The 18,597-nt window shown below is 45.0% G+C and overlaps 1 protein-coding gene across 8 annotated transcripts in view; it reads right to left on the reverse strand.

Moving 5' to 3' along the window:
- Nucleotides 1–266: 266 nt before the first annotated feature.
- Nucleotides 267–18,597, reverse strand: part of LOC119180745 (latrophilin Cirl) — a 490,851-nt gene continuing 472,520 nt past the window's right edge. For 7 of the 8 annotated variants that reach the window (XM_075882931.1, XM_075882933.1, XM_037431878.2 and 4 more), the window contains 2 exons: nt 12,328–12,409; nt 267–4,603 (listed from right to left, as the gene is read on the reverse strand). In XM_075882931.1, coding sequence (XP_075739046.1) covers nt 3,963–4,603; nt 12,328–12,409 — 723 coding nt within the window. In that variant the 3' untranslated portion in view covers nt 267–3,962. The remainder of the gene's footprint in view (nt 4,604–12,327; nt 12,410–18,597) is intronic. The other variant, XM_037431879.2, reaches the window with a different exon arrangement.

Consider the following 18,597-nt stretch of genomic DNA (forward strand, 5'->3'; position numbering starts at 1 on the left):
ACCAAGCATTAGCACCAGATGTCATCGGAAAACGGAGTTCATAAAATTTTGGAATTATCACAATTTAAATTAGTTCGTCAAACGCAGCGAGCACAGTGCGTCTACAAACAATGCGTAAAATTCAGAATAGTGTTCGCCAGCGTGGGACCGCCACCTTAACGCAGCCATACCTGAAAAAGCCTCCGCGCCGTTTCAGCTGCACCATCATGCCCGATAGAGCCAGGAAAAACACTCTGACCACATGCGCTCAGAAATACACAAGTGAATATTTTTGTTTGTCTTTTATTGACTTCATTCTCTAAGCTTGTAGATCAGTTTCATCGCAACATTCGAGAATAAAAACAAATGCACACCACTGAGAATAACAACACACCTCACACAGCGTAACGAGACGTACTCACAGATGTACACGCACGCATAGTAGAAAAATCACGGCAGGCAACGCCTGCAGGTCTTATATGACGTCAAGGAAGGGATCACAAAGGGCGTTCATTTGTATAGTTCCTTGACAAAAAAAGGTATGCTAAAAACGCAGCCCATCCGCCATCCTGAATTGCTGAATTGGAACGGGAAACGTTAGAAAGTAAAAACTTCGATGCAGACGACGCCTTGGCCCTTCGCTGCTACTTGACCAGACCACGTCTAATAAACACTTTTGGCGTGAACATATGCCTAAGTAACATAGCGCATGTTTGGAGGAACACAAGCCTCACTGAATTTCATGAGTAACGTAAGCGTCATAACGAAATTTTGAAGAAAATGTGCGCTGCGAAAAGTTGCGCGGAGCACAAATACCCGCATGAAAAGTTGACAACAAAGTTGCGAAGAAATAATTCCTTTCTTTTTTTTTCTGTTTTTGCTATTGCCCTGGTCATAGAATTTGAATTAGACATTCTACATTATAGAAACAAAACACTGGAAAAATCTTTTAATAGAGGTGTCCGAGCGTCAAAGTTGCGTGTCGATCAATGAAACCGGAATTTAGAAGCCGGTCTGTACTGGGACACGACCAGTTTAAAAATATATTCAAATTTCGCTGAAAATTGTTGTCAACCATATCGACGATGACTCGCACACAAAATACGTGAGTAACCGCTAATGGCCTATTGTTCACTAGAGTATCGTCTTCGTTACGTCCCCTAGGTGGTCAAAGTTTCTGGAGCCGTCCACTACGGCGTCTCTCATAATGATATGGTGGTTTTAGGACGTTAAAAACTACATATCAATCAATCAATCTTCGTTACGTCAGTGAAGAAAAAAAATGCATCGGCTCAGCTGACTTGAAGAGTAATGGGGGCGTCTGCAAGCATCACGTGCAATTAACAATTTCAGTGATCTGCGCCCAGCCACTTGAGATAGTACGAAGGACACTATCAAAAGCTGCTTTCCTATTTGGCTGCGACCGATGCAGAACGTATTACGTCAGATCAAAATGTTGGTCATTGGACATTTCTTACATTGTCTCGCAGTCAAATTGTGTGAGCACTTAAAATAACAATATTACGCATTGATTGCGGTGCTTTGTAAAAGTTCGTATTTTTTCTGCAGTTTTACAGCGAATATACATCTAAACCGATGTTTTAGGCGTCATTTATAGATTTTAGTGATTTATTGTCAATCAGCTAAAAATAGAGAGCCTAAATCAAGAATCAGGTACGAGTCATGTAAGCATTGCTATTAAGGCTATAAATGGCGTGACAACTTCATAAACAAAGCATCCGATGGGAATGTGTTCAGCATATTCTAGATTCGCTTGAGTACTTTTCTCGAAATGCTCGAGACTCGAGGGAGTTAAGTATTACGCAAGCAGGCGGCAATTAAATTGAATGTACTTTCCTTACTCGCAGTATAGTGGGACACCAAGAACCATGAAAGCCTCATCGAAATAAAAAATGACTCGTCTGATGAACAATACACTCCGCAAAATACAAACCACGGCGCCGTTTCATGTTCGGTCGAAAAAAAGAACGTCGTAACATGTTACTCAGAAGTTTTAAAACACGTACATAGACTTGACTAGCGACTTGGAGCACAGCTTCAGACTCGCCTGTCGAGGGCGCAGCACGACGAAATCTTCCTCTGAACAAGTATTCGCGCCTATTCAAGGTAAGCCAAAATGCATGACACCGGCATACTGCTGTTGTACATTCCTTGTTTCTGTTTTTTTTCCTCCTAGGGTGAGTTAACATATAATAACGTTAACGAATCTTAACGGCTTGCTGCTAAATGATCGCCATAACTTCCAAGAGAGTGGCAATCTGGGCTTGTTGGTGTAGCTTCACAATTTGTGGTAGCGTAGGCTAGCGCCGATGTACGAGCGTAGTTCACAGTTAGTTCGAGGTAGCTACGCACACGTGGCGTATGACGGTGTGATAGTATATATACAAGTGGAATCAGGAATTATTGAAGCAGTTGGTTAATGTAAGCGCTGCGTTGTGTCGTATGTGTCTTCATTTTATGCTTGTTCAAATCGTTAACTGCATTTAGTTATTTATTTTGTAAGGATTTCGTACACAAAGAAATAGGTGATATGCCTTTATATTACGAGCACATCTGCACGACATTGGCCAAGTTCCACACGCCGAACATGTACGATAGCTGCCTTGTCTTTACTTCAGCGCTCACACCACCAACAGACATTAGAATTCCGGGGATGAAATCGCAAAATGCATTTAGCAACACAAATTAAATATCTACGCCCTCCTGAGAATGCACGATAACATTCATATATCTAAAAATAAACAAAGCTCTTTAAAAAAAACACACAATGAAACAAACTAATTATTTAGGCAGCTAATTCGTATACGCGGGGTTGCATCCAAATAAGTCAACTCCTGCACACGGCGTTAAATGTCACAGATCTACTTATTACACATGCAAAAATGAAACTCCTCGGGCGAACTTTGCTCACACGTGTGACGGTGTCGGCGACAAAACGGTATGATGAGCACGTCTTGCAAGGAGGATGAACTGCCAGTTTTGATATGATGAGTATGAAGCCGCTCGGCGGGCAGTATTTCTGCAATGCCCCGTAGGTAACACAATGCATTTGCGACGCCCACAGCGTGCACTCTTTCACCCTTAGTAAAGTACAGATTTTCAAGAACTCACACAGCTTCAATGTCGCATTAAACCTGCGCTGTCCAGAGATATAAAGATGCTCCGCAGGAATCTTTGCAAAGCTCGGCAATTTTCGCGCGTAGTGAGAAAACAGTACCCGACAGAGGCACATCGTAATTGCGTTACCTGCGGCGCATGGCGTAAGCTCGATTTCGAGGTGCGTCGAGATATCCTGGCGACAGGTGACACCTAGAGATAACCACACATATGACAACAGAGCCACAAAAGCACAACCCACGACACCAAAAATAGATGGCGCTCGACGCACATTTACAAGTGGAACACGTCACTGATATCCACACACAGTTCACTTGCAAACAGTCATGTCAGTACAGCTTAGACGAAAAGGGCAGCCACTGTTTTGATATGCAAGTTTACTTCGCTGGCGAAGTTCTGGAGAACACAACACATTCCACTCTTCAGTGTGCCACTGAACAAAGTCACGAGAGACCACTATTAGCATGAAACTAGACGTCATAATGACTCGCATCGCAACCCTTACACTTTTTACAATAAATATTTGAGCACACATTGATCTCCTCTTCAATATCCCACGCAAACGAACACTAACAGTAGTTCTATGGTCCATTCGATAAGATTCACGGTCCCACTGGTGCATCACAACTTACAGTGCTGATGTAATGAGTGCCAGATTTCCTATCATCCTCCCGAAACATAAACGTCAGCCACAGAATGCTGGATTCCGGAGCATTTTGATCAAGCGTAGCTCCGAGTCCCCACACTGAGCTCCGTACCCGGAACGCAAGGCAATTTGACGGACGCCCTCGCGACAACAGCCAGAACTTGCAGTGATGGCCACGTGAAAATACGCCTGTCTCTCGTTAAAAGTGTTCAACTCCTTCGCGCACGAACGCATCCGAACCACGGTGCGACGTTTGCGGGGACCAGACACCACGGCCCCTGTCTTCTAGCGCCAGAGTGGCCGAAGACTCTGTCCTGTCTTCGTCCATGAGCGAACTCGAAGACCTCTCGGAGTCCGAGGGGCTCTTGATGCCAGAGTAGGCAACCTGCTGGCAGGTGTCTCCGATAATTGGCAGATGGCGCGCCCTGGGCGACGAAGCCAGGGCTGCCGTCAAAGATCCTAGGATGGTCCGGTCCGGTGCCGGGGCCACCATGCTGTTGTTGAGCATAGCTGGGCGGCCGAGAGACCGGTAGCTGCCGCCCTGTTTGCAGCGGCCCGCCTGGTTCGGTTGCGTGCGCCAGCCGTCACACGACTGCGAATGGTGGTGCGCGTCTTCGTCGATGGTCTCGTACACGTGGTCGTTGCGCGAATAGGGGTCCGGCGGTTTCCACGAGGCGTCGTCGCTGCTGCGCAAATTGTTCGGCGGCCACTGAGTGTAAGGCAGGCAGTCGGGCGGGGGCTGCGCTGCCTGCGGGGGATGCCACGCATTGCAGATCCAGCTACGGAGAGGGTGCTCCTCACACGGGTAATTGCTCGTCACCGTGGCTATAGATGGGAGACCTGCACAGAGAAAGAGCACATGCTTGTTCCACACACGGGAGTCACTTCCGTGCAGTGTGCATGCTCTCGACGCCACAGACATTGCGAGAGACAATAGTTCCCCTAGAACTCCTGCGCATCGAGTGCAATAAAAATTGATGGCGCATATTTCGAAATAAAAACAGAAGTATCTGTTGGCCAGTCACGTTACTGTTGGCGTTAAACTGTTCCAACTAAATGGAGGCGAAAATGCTGTAGACCCCTGTTATCAGATTCGGGAGCACAATAAAGAACCCCAGGTGTTCGAAATTTCCGGAGCCCTCCACTACGGCATCTTTCATAATCATACGGTGATTTTTGGACGTTAAACCCCAAATATAAATGAATTAAGCTGTTCGTTGATACCGTAGATTCGCAAGTCAGGGCGACGCCATCAAAAAGATTCAGGAGAGAACGGAGCGCTATATGCAGGTGAGGAAAGTGCAGACAGAAAACTACTAAGCGCATTCACAGGCACATGAGCTAGATTAAAATACCGGCCATCCTACGGAACCTTGCCAAAAAAAAATGAAACTGATTTGCCATCAACCGAATTTAGTAACGCCTACACGAGATAAGGACGAACTGGAACTTCACATCTGCACAAGTGTGTTGAAAAACCTTCCATGCAAGGCCCTCTAGACGACTCGAACCCAGGTATTAAAGACAATGAGTCACCCCTGAACATACCTAGTCTAACACTTCACCGCGAGATTTTAGCATTCTCCATTTTCCAAAGTGCACCATCAAGTCACTAACTTTTGTTGCGTGAAAATGGAAACGCTATACTAAGAAAGGGAAAAAATTGTACTTCCTCTCAACCACACCTCACATCGTCTGTTCAATAACATCAGTGCGCTACATCTGCACGGCATCCATATAAAGTATATCTGTAAAACCGATAGCGTGATGACCCACGACATATTGCTGCCATAGGTATTCAGACATACCTACGGTTCCGACATGGCTAACGTTATCCTGACAAGAGGTAGCGTTCTTATTTTGTGCGGTTCAGGTCATGACTACGTACATGAAACATAATTATATATATATATATATATATATATATATATATATATATATATATATATATATATATATATATATATATATATATATATATATATATATATATATATATGCTTCTCCACACAATGCCGCGGAACTGACTCTTGCTTCCCGCTTCGTCATGGATGTAGAGTTTTTGTCGCAGTTTTCAAAAAGGTATGAACGCAAGTGCATTTTTTAGGCTTCCTAAAATGGCGAGAATACATAGCTAGAAATAGTAAAATGTGGGTACAGACAGAACACTTTATTAACAAGCTGTCAGTTAGAATTGACGAGGCACATTAGTTAGGTCATTATTTTCAAGAGAGAAATAGTAAACGGCCCCCATTTTAGGATGCATGTCATGCTAATCTATGAACAACACCTCCCTCCCCCCTATTCCTTCAATGCAGAGGGTTTCTGATCACTTGAACCATTCCACAAGGGGTCCCCCAAACATGTACGGCTGTGAACCACTGCTCTGGAGCAGCTAGGTGTCTTTGGAACTTAATTCATTCCATGATTTGGGATGCTGATAGCCGGGGTCAAACGCGACTTCACGTGCTTGAGTAGGACCACGACCCCGTACACAACCCTGTTTCAAACACGGGGCCCGCGGACACTTCGCAGGCAGCTCGCCGCGGACGTGATGGTCTTCGTCCAACATGTTTACAGCGAAAGCTGTTATGAGGTCACAACAAGGATCGTTTTTGGCACTGTAGTTGTCCGCCAGCGCCGTTGCCCGGAACCACCACCGCACAAAATAAGGAAAAAAGCTGAGCAAATAAAAAGCCTCCAAGAGACAATGGAGTTCGAACGCGAGTGCCTTGTGTGCCAGCCCCGCATTCCGCCAGATTCACGCCGGTGCTCGAAACACCGCTGCCAGTTGACCAGGTATGCTTCATGTCGGAAAAGGAATCGCGTTAATATGTCTCATAAAGAACCGCAGTTGAACGACCAGACGTCACACAATGCGAACTGCATAACTTGTGGGTCGTAAATTGCTGAAACCCATTGAAAAAGCCTTAGGCGAAGGTGATGATGATGATGATGGCCTATATGAATAACTCACACCCACTATGGGGGATCGGCCAAGAAACAAATAATGCATAGAAGCGACCACATATTAACTGTATATAATCCATTTAATACACATGGTTAGAAAAAAGTACTTTACTAAATTAGATTATTGCGGTCAAAACCACCCTGATTCGTGTAATAACATTTATATAGCGGAACTATATGCATTATTCTTCATTGTCCTTAGCCACAGCATGAAAAAAAAATTACACAGAACTCTTTGCAAGTGTGTTGCGGGTACCACACTTTTCAAAAGAATGATGAAGAATGACATTTTGAATGTCTCCCACCAAGTGAAGCAGACGCAGAGTCATCTCCTTCAGGGGTACAGGCTGCAGGGCCCTCTTGTACAGACAACCAGAGGATAGGTGAAGACATACTAGAGGATGGTCAGGATTATGATGATATGGACATGGACATCAAATCACTAAAGCGCACTCGATCCCCTGTCTCCAAAAATACTGGCTCTTCAAAACATTCAAAAAACAAAAAATACCAGAAGGAGAACCTATCGAAGAGCGATTTTCTTAAAGACAGCATTTTAGATAAGGTAGTTGCCGAAACAATTCTGTCAAAATGATAGGTTCTATCAAAATTCTTCATTGGAACTGCCGATCTATTCATTCAGCTAGTACAGATTTATTGTATTTATCTTGTAAATTCAATCCAGACATTATTGCACTGCAAGAAACGTGGCTGTCAGCACATAATTCGTTTTACCTACCTAATTTCCGGTCTTTTCGCCTGGATCGCCCATCCAAAGGTGGAGGTTTAGCGTTCTTTGTCAATAATAAAATTAGTTCAAAGATCAAAACTTCGTACAAAAGTATATCCCCCGAATGTGAAATTTTCGCTTTAGACATCACCTTGCCTGGATGCTCTCCCTTCTCTCTGGTAAATCTTTACTTTCCTCTGGGTGTACAAGACACGCGATGTTTAGACATGGCTGTTAATTCGTGGTGCACAAAAAAAATTTTGGTTGGAGATTTTAATTCTCACCACACTAGTTGGGGTTTTAGGACTGATCAATGTGGACAACGCTTGTGGGACTGGTCTATAGACCATAATTTATCATGCCTCAACGCTAGAACTCCCACATTTATCCGAGACCGATCCCGCTCTGCCTTAGATTTGAGTTTTATAAGCTCGGGTATTTCTAGCGTATCTTGGACTACTCTAGACTGCGCCACCAACAGTGACCACTTACCAGTACTGTTTGAAATTTCTTGCCCCATTATTCCATCTTACTCCCAAGCTCGAACCTTTATCAATTATTCCAAATTTAAAAATGACCTAGAAGTTGCTTTGACTACCACCACTGAAGACAACGATGAAAATAAAGCCATGAAATTAAGTGCGGTAATTAAAAGAACGTTCAAAAAAGCAGAATTTTCTATTGAGTCTGATACGAGAAAGCCTTGTAGTCAGTGGTGGAATTCTGAGTGCTCTCGTGATCATAGACGACGACAAGCGGCTTGGAAGCAGCTAATTCATAATCAGTCCCCCAAAAATTGGGCAGATTACAAGTTTATTGCTGCTACATTTAAGCGCACCGTGGCTAAAGCTAAAGAAGACTATGACAAAAAACATTTCGACTTTCTTTCCAAACCTAGAAATAAGAAAGCGTTATTCCGATATATGAGATCGCGCAAAATTCTGCCGTCTCTAGCTAACTCTGATTATGACAGGTTATCGACGGAAGAAATGACTAATTCGTTAGAGGCAATCGGAAGAGGTTTAGCTAACAGATTTTCGTCGACTTTGACAATCAACTGGCAAAAGTCCTCTATAAAGACTGACTACGAAAAAGTGACATTGTCCGAAATGTCAAGCGTAATTAGAAACTTACCCTCTTCGGCTCCTGGTCCTGACGGTATAACAGTTCCTATGATTAAAATTTTATTCCAGATATCACCCGGCGACGTCCTCAACCTTATAAACTATTCCTTAAGCAATGCCTGGATACCACATGACTGGAAAATAGCTAGAGTGATTCCCATATTAAAAAAACAAGGGTCAGGTTTTAACATTGACAACATCAGACCAATCTCTCTAACATCTCACCTGATCAAAATTATAGAGAGAGTTCTCAATAATAGATTAAAAGTTTGGATGGCTGACAAGCTAATATTGAAACCATTTCAAATAGGTTTTCGTAGCGAATGCTCAATTTGGTGTGCTCATGCCGACTTAGAGAGCCGAATACAGCTTGCCCGAAAAAGACGACAATACGCGGTACTAGTAACACTAGACATAGCTAAAGCTTATGATAGCGTTGAGCACTCAATTTTATTGAATTCTTTACACGAATGTGACTTTCCGCGATATATTGTTGATTGGGTAGCAGAGTTTCTAAAATCGAGAGAATTTTATTGTGCAAAGGATGGATGTCACTCATCTAAATTCAAACAGCAACGTGGAGTACCTCAAGGGGCGGTCCTATCTCCGCTGTTATTCAATGTGTTGATGAGCTCAATTCCCATTGAACGAGATATCACTGTCTACATTTATGCAGACGACATTGCATTTTTCGTTGCAGACAGTGACATTTATTCTTTGCATCAAAAATTGCAAAAGTACATGTATTCTCTTGAAATTTGGCTGCATTCAATTTCATTGTCTCTAAACATCAGTAAAAGTGCGCTCCTGGTGTTCCCTATAGCAGATTCTATTCAAATTTCAGTACTTTATAATCAGGAACCGATTCCACAAGTAGAGTCTATCAAATATTTGGGCATTATTTATAACGAGAAACTTAACTGGAGCCCTCACATAGACTATATCGTGGCAAAGGCACAACGAGCTTCAGGTTTATTGCGAAGGTTGAGCAACAGAAAATATGGGTTACGTAGACACACCTTATTAATGATATATAAAATGTACATGCGCCCAATACTCGAATTTGGGTGTATATTATTTTCGGGTGGCCCTACGTACAAAATTAAACCGTTAGTTCTATTAGAGCGAGAAGCGTTACGGTTGTGTTTGCGACTCCCCAGGTATGTCGCTATTAATGTACTATATCAGGAAGCTCGCATACCAACTATTTTTTGCCGATTCCGTATCTTAACAGTACAAACATACTTGAAATTTTATGGCTTATCAGCGAGACGGTCTGCATATGCCTTTATTAGTGACCCCGACGCCTTCTTCCTCGCTCACTGGCCACGCTTTCGTACTCCCCAGATTATTTTTGTACAAAAGAAACTTGAAAGCATAAAGGTGGATATCAGATCGGTAATTGGAACCAAAGCATTAAATCACAATATTACGATAGAATGTGATGAAATTTTTCCCCCACTATCTAAGTTTCAATCTTCGAGTTACTTAAATGACAGGTTAGAAGACTACATAGCTCATGCGGAAATAAAGAACATAATAGCCACAGACGCTTCTGTGAATAAAGAAAAGGCAGCAGTAGGAATCGTCTCAGATTACCTCGGTTGGTCATTCTCGGTAAGACTACCAGACTTCACTCCGGTTTTCGAAGCTGAGCTCCTGGCTATTATTTTAGCGCTACGAAAACTTCCTTCAAACGAAGAGAGTGCAATGATAATTACTGATTCTCTTTCGCTGTGTACTACTCTCACAGCTTCAGAACAATCAAGAGCTCTAGCGACATTACAAACATTAGTTCCACCTCATGTGAAGTTCCTGAAGTTAGTCTGGGTCCCGGGACACTGTGGCATACGGTTGAATGAAATAGCCGATTCACTATCTCGAGCCACACTTGATGGCCCTGTGATCTCGGTACTACCAGAATCGGAACACATAGTGTCGATCAGATATAGAAAATGGGCTATTTATACGGATATTATGGAAAATATTACTAAACATACGGACTATCAGCACCTAACATACCCCTGGAAACCTCAGTGGAGTCAATCTAAAAAGTTAGCAGTTATTTTAACCAAATTTCGATGCCGTGTCCCTCCATTAAACTTTTACTTGCACAGAGCTGGTCTGGCGATATCCCCCCTGTGTCCATTCTGTGAAGAAACGGAAACAATAGAGCATTACTTTATAACATGTAAAAACTATTCATTAATTAGGAAAAGACTTTTAATTGTTCCTTTTCAAGCAGTAGGTTTAAATTTAACTGCAGATAATGTTCTAAGTTTCGGTGCCTTTAGCTTGGGACATTGCCACAGGAGCGTATTCGATGCTGTATGCAATTTCATTCGAGAATCAAAGCGCATGTCATAATAATGCCTGCTTAAATATATTTCTGACGACACTTGTCTAATTTTGAATGAAATTTGCATATTCATTTGATTGTGACCGGGTGAGATAAGCTCGATTGTCTGGTCTACTCAAAATTTCTGTCTTCCACTGTAGTATTACCTCACCTTTTCTCTTCTTGATTCAATCTTTAATTATTTGTTTAGTTTAATATTCCTTTTTAGTTAATGATTATTTTCTATTACATCATTAGTTTTTTGATTAAGGATAAACCTTTTAATATATATCATTTAGGATACTTCTAGATTTCATGGCCAATCCCCCATAGTGGGTATGTGCCAGTGCGAAGGGGCAACAACAACAACAACAACAATTGAATGTCTCCCTACTACACAAAAATATGACTTATGGCGCAGTGGGTATCATGCAAGTGTGTTTATAGCAGTTACACAAACAGTGTTTAAAAAGGCTCTGGTAGGCCTCGTGTTTTTTTTTTGTTCATGAGTTGCATAGATGCGAGTGGACTAGAGCGTATTTTTCTTGAGGCACCTCATGCAGTCACCCTAGACGGGCCCTTAAGGGTAAATAAATGGATGGTGGGAGTCCCGGATGGTGCACTGTCCCGGGACTAAGTTCAGTGACTGCGGTCCAGTCAATGAGGTGTCAGTAATAGGCGGAGGCTCTAGAGCCTCCAGCAAATTTTTCTTCACCAGTGGTTTGTAACAATGGAACGCGCCACCCCAGTATAGAGTAAATTAATAGGGTCTCAATAAAGGTTGGCCCCCACTCTCATGTTCTTTTTTTCCCTTAATCTGTCAACTGTACTATTATTTCATGTGTGCCAGGGTCATCTGAATGCGTTTATAAAGTTTGTAGAACCGGTTGCCCCACCTTTACTTTTCCCTTTAGAAATTTACACATGCACACAGTACTTTTCAGTTTTTTATTGCTGTGTATCAGTGATTCAATTGCTATAAATGCACTTTCGCCTACCCCCCCCCCCCTTTTTCATGTAGTACCCTGAAAAGTTCGCTCAAGGGAAATAAATGCTAATGACGACGACGAGAATGATCTACTTTTGACATCCCCGAAAACAACGCGAAGTTCTATGCCCGTCGTTACGGGGCTCAAGTCGGCTCGCAGAAGAACATTAGGACTCTGCCTTACGAAGTTCAGAGTTGCTACTACAGCTACGGGCTGTCCGGAGAGCCCACGATGCGGCGGTGAGGCTAGGCCTCCCCGTTCCTACGTGGGAGCGGCCCGCGACGTTGCTCTAAAGCAGTAGCGTTTCTCAGGACCCAATAATGTTCTTTGTCTGTCTCTCTGTCTATGCTCTCATTGCAGAAGTGAGCCAAGATGAGCTCAGCTACACAAGTGGAGTCTGCGTGACCTCTCACCTTGTGTGGCATGGTTCCTTGTGTCTTGTGTGACCTCGGATGACTCGTGCTCCTTCAGAGAGCTCCATGATTGCGGGGTAGACTACGTCAAGAGAAAACGGAGAGAGAACAAACGCGTAAATCACGTTAATAACACCACGCACCGATATACACTAGCTGCAAAGGAACGAACCTTGACAAGCGCCTGAAATCTTAGACGCCTTCACCATCTGTGCAGAATATTAAACAGCACACACAGCCTGAACAACTCTATAGGTGGCGACACACTAGTTCGTAAGCCACGATAGTGATGAAGCAACACACCTAAACATGACATGTTCTCATACAAATTGAGCTGGCTGTCTAGAACAAGTGTTTCACCGAACCGTATAGCAGTTTCGAATGCAGCCGCAGCATTCGTTAGGGCACGCGACGAAGCGGTGGCATGTTTACTCCAGTAGCAGCACCTCGCGGCGCAATGGTGCACTACAACCAACGACCGCTTCCAATTGAAATCCACCCAGGCACTGTAAAAATAGAGGAGGCGCTGACCCGGGTGATCTGCATGGCCCGGGTTCCCCACTGCTCTGCTGACGTACTTCCGTCCCGAAAGTGACGTTGAAAATATATACTAAGCGATTGCAAAGAAAAAACCCAGAAGGCAAGCACCTGTCGCGCGGGATCAAACCAGCAACCTCTTTAATGACAACGCGCGGCCCTAACCACTACGCCACATAGCGTACGTTGTATGGTATGCTAATGGCAAGCTATTTATACAAACCATACATCGTTTGGCAGTCCTTCGACCTTCGGAACTTAAGCGCGTTTTCGTTATCAATGGGGACATGGCGCGGCAGGCTCCCGCTAGTTGCCTTCACGGAGCGTGGTCTCTCCTGCGCGCGCTCTTATCAGACTCGTTTCGCGAGAGAACGAAGGAGACTTAGCACGCTGCCACAACTGCGTTTACGAAAGGAGCACGCTACTGAAACACGGCACAGGAATAACTGTGACACTTCGCGCTTGTTTTGCGTAAACTTGTGCGCTTGTTTCGTGCCTCTTTCTGTTTGAACAGCGCGCTTTCAGTATCGATATTGTGGGCGCACGACCTATTTAAGGCATGCACCTACAATATCTCTGCGAGCTTCAAAGCTCAAGTTTCCCGGCTTAAGGCTTCAGTGTCGAGCTGTGACAGTTTTTAGTCGGCTCTCGTCCTGTGTACTCGAATTTCGCACGTGCTTTCTGCTAGAGGTGTGCGCTGCGAAATTCAAGCTGCTTGCCGTTCCTAATGGGACTTTGCGATTTCTTGCTGTTGCTTAAACTATGCACAATAAACAACAACTACCTCTGTAAAGACACGTTTCTTTTTGGTGTTATACCGATTTCTATGTAGTCCCCGCCGCGGTGGTCTAGTGGCTAAGGTACTTGGCTGCTGACCCGCAGGTCTCGGGATCAAATCCCGGCTGCGGCGGCTGCATTTACGGTGGAGGCGGAAATGTTGTAGGCCCGTGTGTTCAGATTTGGGTGCACGTTGAAGATCCCCAGGTGGTCAAAATTTCCGGAGCCCTCCACTACGGCGTCTCTCATAATCATGTGGTGGTTTTAGAACGTTAAACCCCACATATCATCTATCGTTATCGATTTCTATGTAGGGGGCTCATTTACAATTTTTTTGCGCGTACTGGCACTTCTCTGCTTGCCGAAGAACGTCTGCAGGCTAGTTCGTTTGCCATGCTATGTTAGTGCTGTGCTAACTTTATCACGTTAGTCAGCGCTGCATGTTCCCGCATTTAGTCGCACTGTTTACTTATATTACGTACACTCTTAAAAATAAAGCTCGGCATATTGACTAACTAAATAATAAACATTCACTTGTCACATAAAGCACTAGCCTCATCGTAAGGGAAGGTAGTAAAATGCAGGTTAGCTAATTTCACTACCAACTTAGTATGTGAAGAGTGCTAACTCTAGTGGCTAGTTCATTACTAAAGTGTTAGTAACTCGTTTCGCGAGAGAAGCGTCACATTGCGTTTCGTGCAAGTGCCAACCTGTGTTTGAGAATACAATTGTTCTGTTCCGGCATCCTCATCAAACTACGCGCGAAATTTCTGAAGCCTATCACATTTCCAGGAATACGGACCAATGTATAAGTCATCCTTCCCTCTCACTACTTGACTGTGAATTCAGCTACCTAGATAACCCTTAGACATGTGCCTTGATTACACGCTTCGCATGCTGCCCTTGATTTCGTCATAATCTTTTTTTGACATGCGCATTTTGTGTTTATATATGTCCTTCCGATGTGGAAAATAAATCAGTTGTTAGTTGAGCGCTCGTGTTGTGTGGTTCCTCGCTTCGTCCTTTGTGTTTTCTCTGCGCTCCTAGTTCGCTGAACGAAGAAAATGAATTACCAACTGGCCCACATTTTGATCCTTTTGCAGTGTTAGTAACGCCCGCAAATAGACGTTTACGCCTATTTTGTTAAATGTGCGTGTGCGCTACCCAGGCGGGTTGCCAGAAATTTTTTCGGGAGAGGGGAGGGCACCACTTCGGTTTCGGGAGGGGCACCCCCTTAAAATGGCCCTTTTTCGCTCTCTACGCCATGGCGAAAAAAAAATTTGGGAGGGGGGCGCATGTCCGGTGTGCCACCCCCTGGCTACGCCCCTGGCATTACCATATCAAAATGATTCTATTACAAAAGTATAGGATAGAAAAACGAATTCACGTGGTCCTCGTAAATTAATTAATGGCTTCTAGCTATGTATGTAACTACACTGTGGTAAGAGCGCATCACAGCAACATACTTACAGTGAACTGACCACATGATTATTTGATCAAATCATATTCACGTATAAGCATTCATATGATGATGTTCATTATCATATGAGCATATGATATGCACATACGAGTCTTCATACTCGCATTATTACATTGTAGCGTAGTTTTCTGGTCACTACTTCGTCACCACTGAACAGAGGATCGACACGTACACACAGCATCTCTATAGACTTTCTCCTGAACTGATATATTTGGTTTGTTTGACGTTGTACACACTTGTACGCTACATAACTGGGAGAACTCTGCGCAGCGCACGCTGCAACCTGCTCCCTCGTCGTCCCCAAAGCCAGTCCCCCCCCCCCCCCCCACCGGCTCCTCTGGCAACATCCCGAGAGCCCGTCGGGAGACCAAAACCAGAAATCACCACAAAAACATCTCCGCGGACGATTCAATTTGGGTGGAACAAATTCAAAGAGGCCCATCCAAACGTGGGGGCCTCCGCCAAGTTTCACCTCGAGGACTGCTGTCCTAAACTAAACACACACAGGAAACTACCACGACAGCCGTTTAGGCTTCCACAGGGCAGCTCCCCCGCAGACTATCCGGCGCCACGAAAAGCCGCTCGCGACCCTATTCATGAGAAACAACCTTTCACAGGAAGGAAGCGAACGCTCGCACAACAAAGCCGGTGCGACCACCACAACCCTACTCTTGCGCGACACAGAAACCAGCCAAAAGTTAAAAGAAAGTCGCTACAGCAACGTTTAACGTTTACGCGATTAGTATGAAAACTCATATGAACGGGTCACGAGAACAAGCAAGCAAACGCACGCCCAAGTAAATTTTCAAGACTTGGACATGGCAGAGTTCTATTGTAGCAGCAGCTTAAAGGCTAAGTTACAAATGTAAGTTACAAATGCCCACAATATATACACCTCTGCTTTGGGATCGCACATCGCGTACTGGTTAGCAGTGACAGAATTTATAGGATAGTTGTTGTTTCCTACGTATCATGTCTCCTATTTGCTTACGTGTGGGCCATTACGTAGCACGAAACTTTTATTACAAGGTAGTCAATAATAGTAAAGCTTGCCTAAATATTGTTTACAATGTCACCATTACGACGAAAATGCAATGCGGCATCTACGAAAGATCTAGAAACGTAGATGGCTTAGTAGTCGCTTAGTTAAAAACACGAAGAAACGTTCCCCGTTTATTAAGGACTATAGTTACAAGCTGTAACTGACAGCTCTTGAACACCTGTCTACACCACCGCCGAACGTTGCATTCCTGTAGGACGACGCGGACCGTCCTTATCTTCAAGAGAGGAGATCCGCAAGTCCCCTCCAAGTGGCGGCCCATAGCCCTCGGCTGCACGGCATCGAAGCTATATGCCAAGTGCCTTGCAGCCGGGCTGCAGGCCTGGATTATAGAACACGCCGTCCTGTCGAAGTGCCAGAAGGGCTTCCTTCCGCAGGACGGCGTGTTCGAACTTAACTACATTCTACAGCGCAGGCTCGACATCGCCCGATCGGGAGGCGCAGTTGGACTTCAACAACGCGTTTGGCTCGATCCCGCACTAGGCTTTGATTGACACCCTGCGCGGTGCTGGCACCGGCTACGTGTTCACGAAAATAATTGGCGACCTCTTGACGGGCAACAGCACCTGTATCATGGCGGCTGAGGGAACAACCGATCCGATCCCGATCCTGGCCGGGCTACGTCAGGATTGCCCACCCAGCGGTTTGCTGTTTAACTTAGTGGTCGACCCGGTCATCCGCGCAGTGCAGGGTGGTGATTCCGATGACAAAGTTTTCACCTACGCACACGACCTGACTTCCTTGGCCTCGACTCCACGCCGACTACAACAGCGAATCAATCGGATCGAGACCCTCGCCGCGTCCCTGGGCCTGTCCTTAAACCCGTAAAAGTGCGCGTCCTTTCACATGGTCGGATTGGCACCTGCGGGAAGGCGCCCGATGGAGTTCGCAGTTTCGGGCGTCCCCATCTCGGTACTGCTTAACTTCGAGCCGCAACGGTACCTGCGACGACCCATCGGCTTTCGGATCCCCTCCGGTTCCCGTTCCGTCGTCGACTCCGCCATCGACCAAGCCGGATCATGTCCTCGATGTTGGCCCTGTGACAGCGTCTCGATGCTCTCCGAATCTTCGTCTACCCGCCGCTCAACTTTCCGATGCGGTGCGGAGTTATGTACACAACGGACTGGCGCCGACTGAACGACGCCATTCGGCCGCTGGTGAAGCGCACGCTTTACCTGCCCACCAACGCGGCCACCAACTACATCTACGGTTCCGCCCCTGGTGGTGCCGTCGGGATGCCGGTCGTGACGGAGCTCAGCGACCTCTGCCGTATCGACTCCGCTTACAAGCTTCTCACGTCTCCCGACGCGAAGCTGCTGCAGCAGATGGCCTTGGACGACGCCTACGCGATCGCCACCGTCCGTCTCGGCTGGGAGGCCACCCGCGCGGAGCTAGAGGCCTACCTCGGGGGATCGCTTGGGGACGGATCAACTTGATCTAAGGACTGCGATGTATTACGCATTATATAAATAAATAAATAAATAAGCACACACACACACACACACACATATATATATATATATATATATATATATATATATATATATACCAAAAACAAAAGTGATGCTGGGTCCGGGAAATATTATTCGTATAGGAAAGAAGACGCACGTACGAAGTTATTTTATTGACGTTTCGGCCGTGGGTCCGGTCTTCATCAGATAAATAAATATATATATAATATATATATATATATATATATATATATATATATATATATATATATATATATATATATATATATATATATATATATATATATATATATATATTGCCACCCACACGCAGTGGGTCGAGGGCAAACGGGGGCGTGTACGTGCCTTCCTTGTACGGTATGTGCTGCGCTGACTGGAGTGAAACGGTAGGTACACGATGAACGAACAGAAACATGAAACGATACGTACGCAAGTCCGCGAGATGCTTCAAGATGGCATTATCGAATTATAAAACAGCCCGTGGTCGTCTCCAGTCGTCCTTATAAAAAAGAAAGACGGTTCACTATGCTTCCGCGCCGACTACCGGAAGCTTAACAACGTGGCCAAAAAGAACGTGTACTCGCTGCCGCGTATCGACAATTTGCTGGATAGACTTAGTTGTGCTCATTATTTCTATTTTCTCGATCTGAAAAGCGGGTACTGGCGAATCTAGGTAGATCAGCGAGACCGCGAGAAAACAGCCTTCGTGACTCCAGACGGGCTCTACCGATTTCGCGTACTCCCTTTTGGTTTGTGTTCAGCGCCAGCAACTTTCCAGCGAATGATGAACACTGTCTTAATAGTGCTTTAAGTGGCAGACTTGTCTTGTCTACCTTGATGATGTGCCTACCTTGATGACCCCTTCTGCCACGTTTGAGCAGCACCTTCACCGCTAGCGGAGCGTGCTGGATGCTATTGGAGTGGCAGACCTCACACTACATAGA

Source organism: Rhipicephalus microplus, unplaced genomic scaffold, assembly GCF_043290135.1.
Source record: "Rhipicephalus microplus isolate Deutch F79 unplaced genomic scaffold, USDA_Rmic scaffold_14, whole genome shotgun sequence".
Lineage (NCBI taxonomy): Eukaryota > Metazoa > Arthropoda > Arachnida > Ixodida > Ixodidae > Rhipicephalus > Rhipicephalus microplus.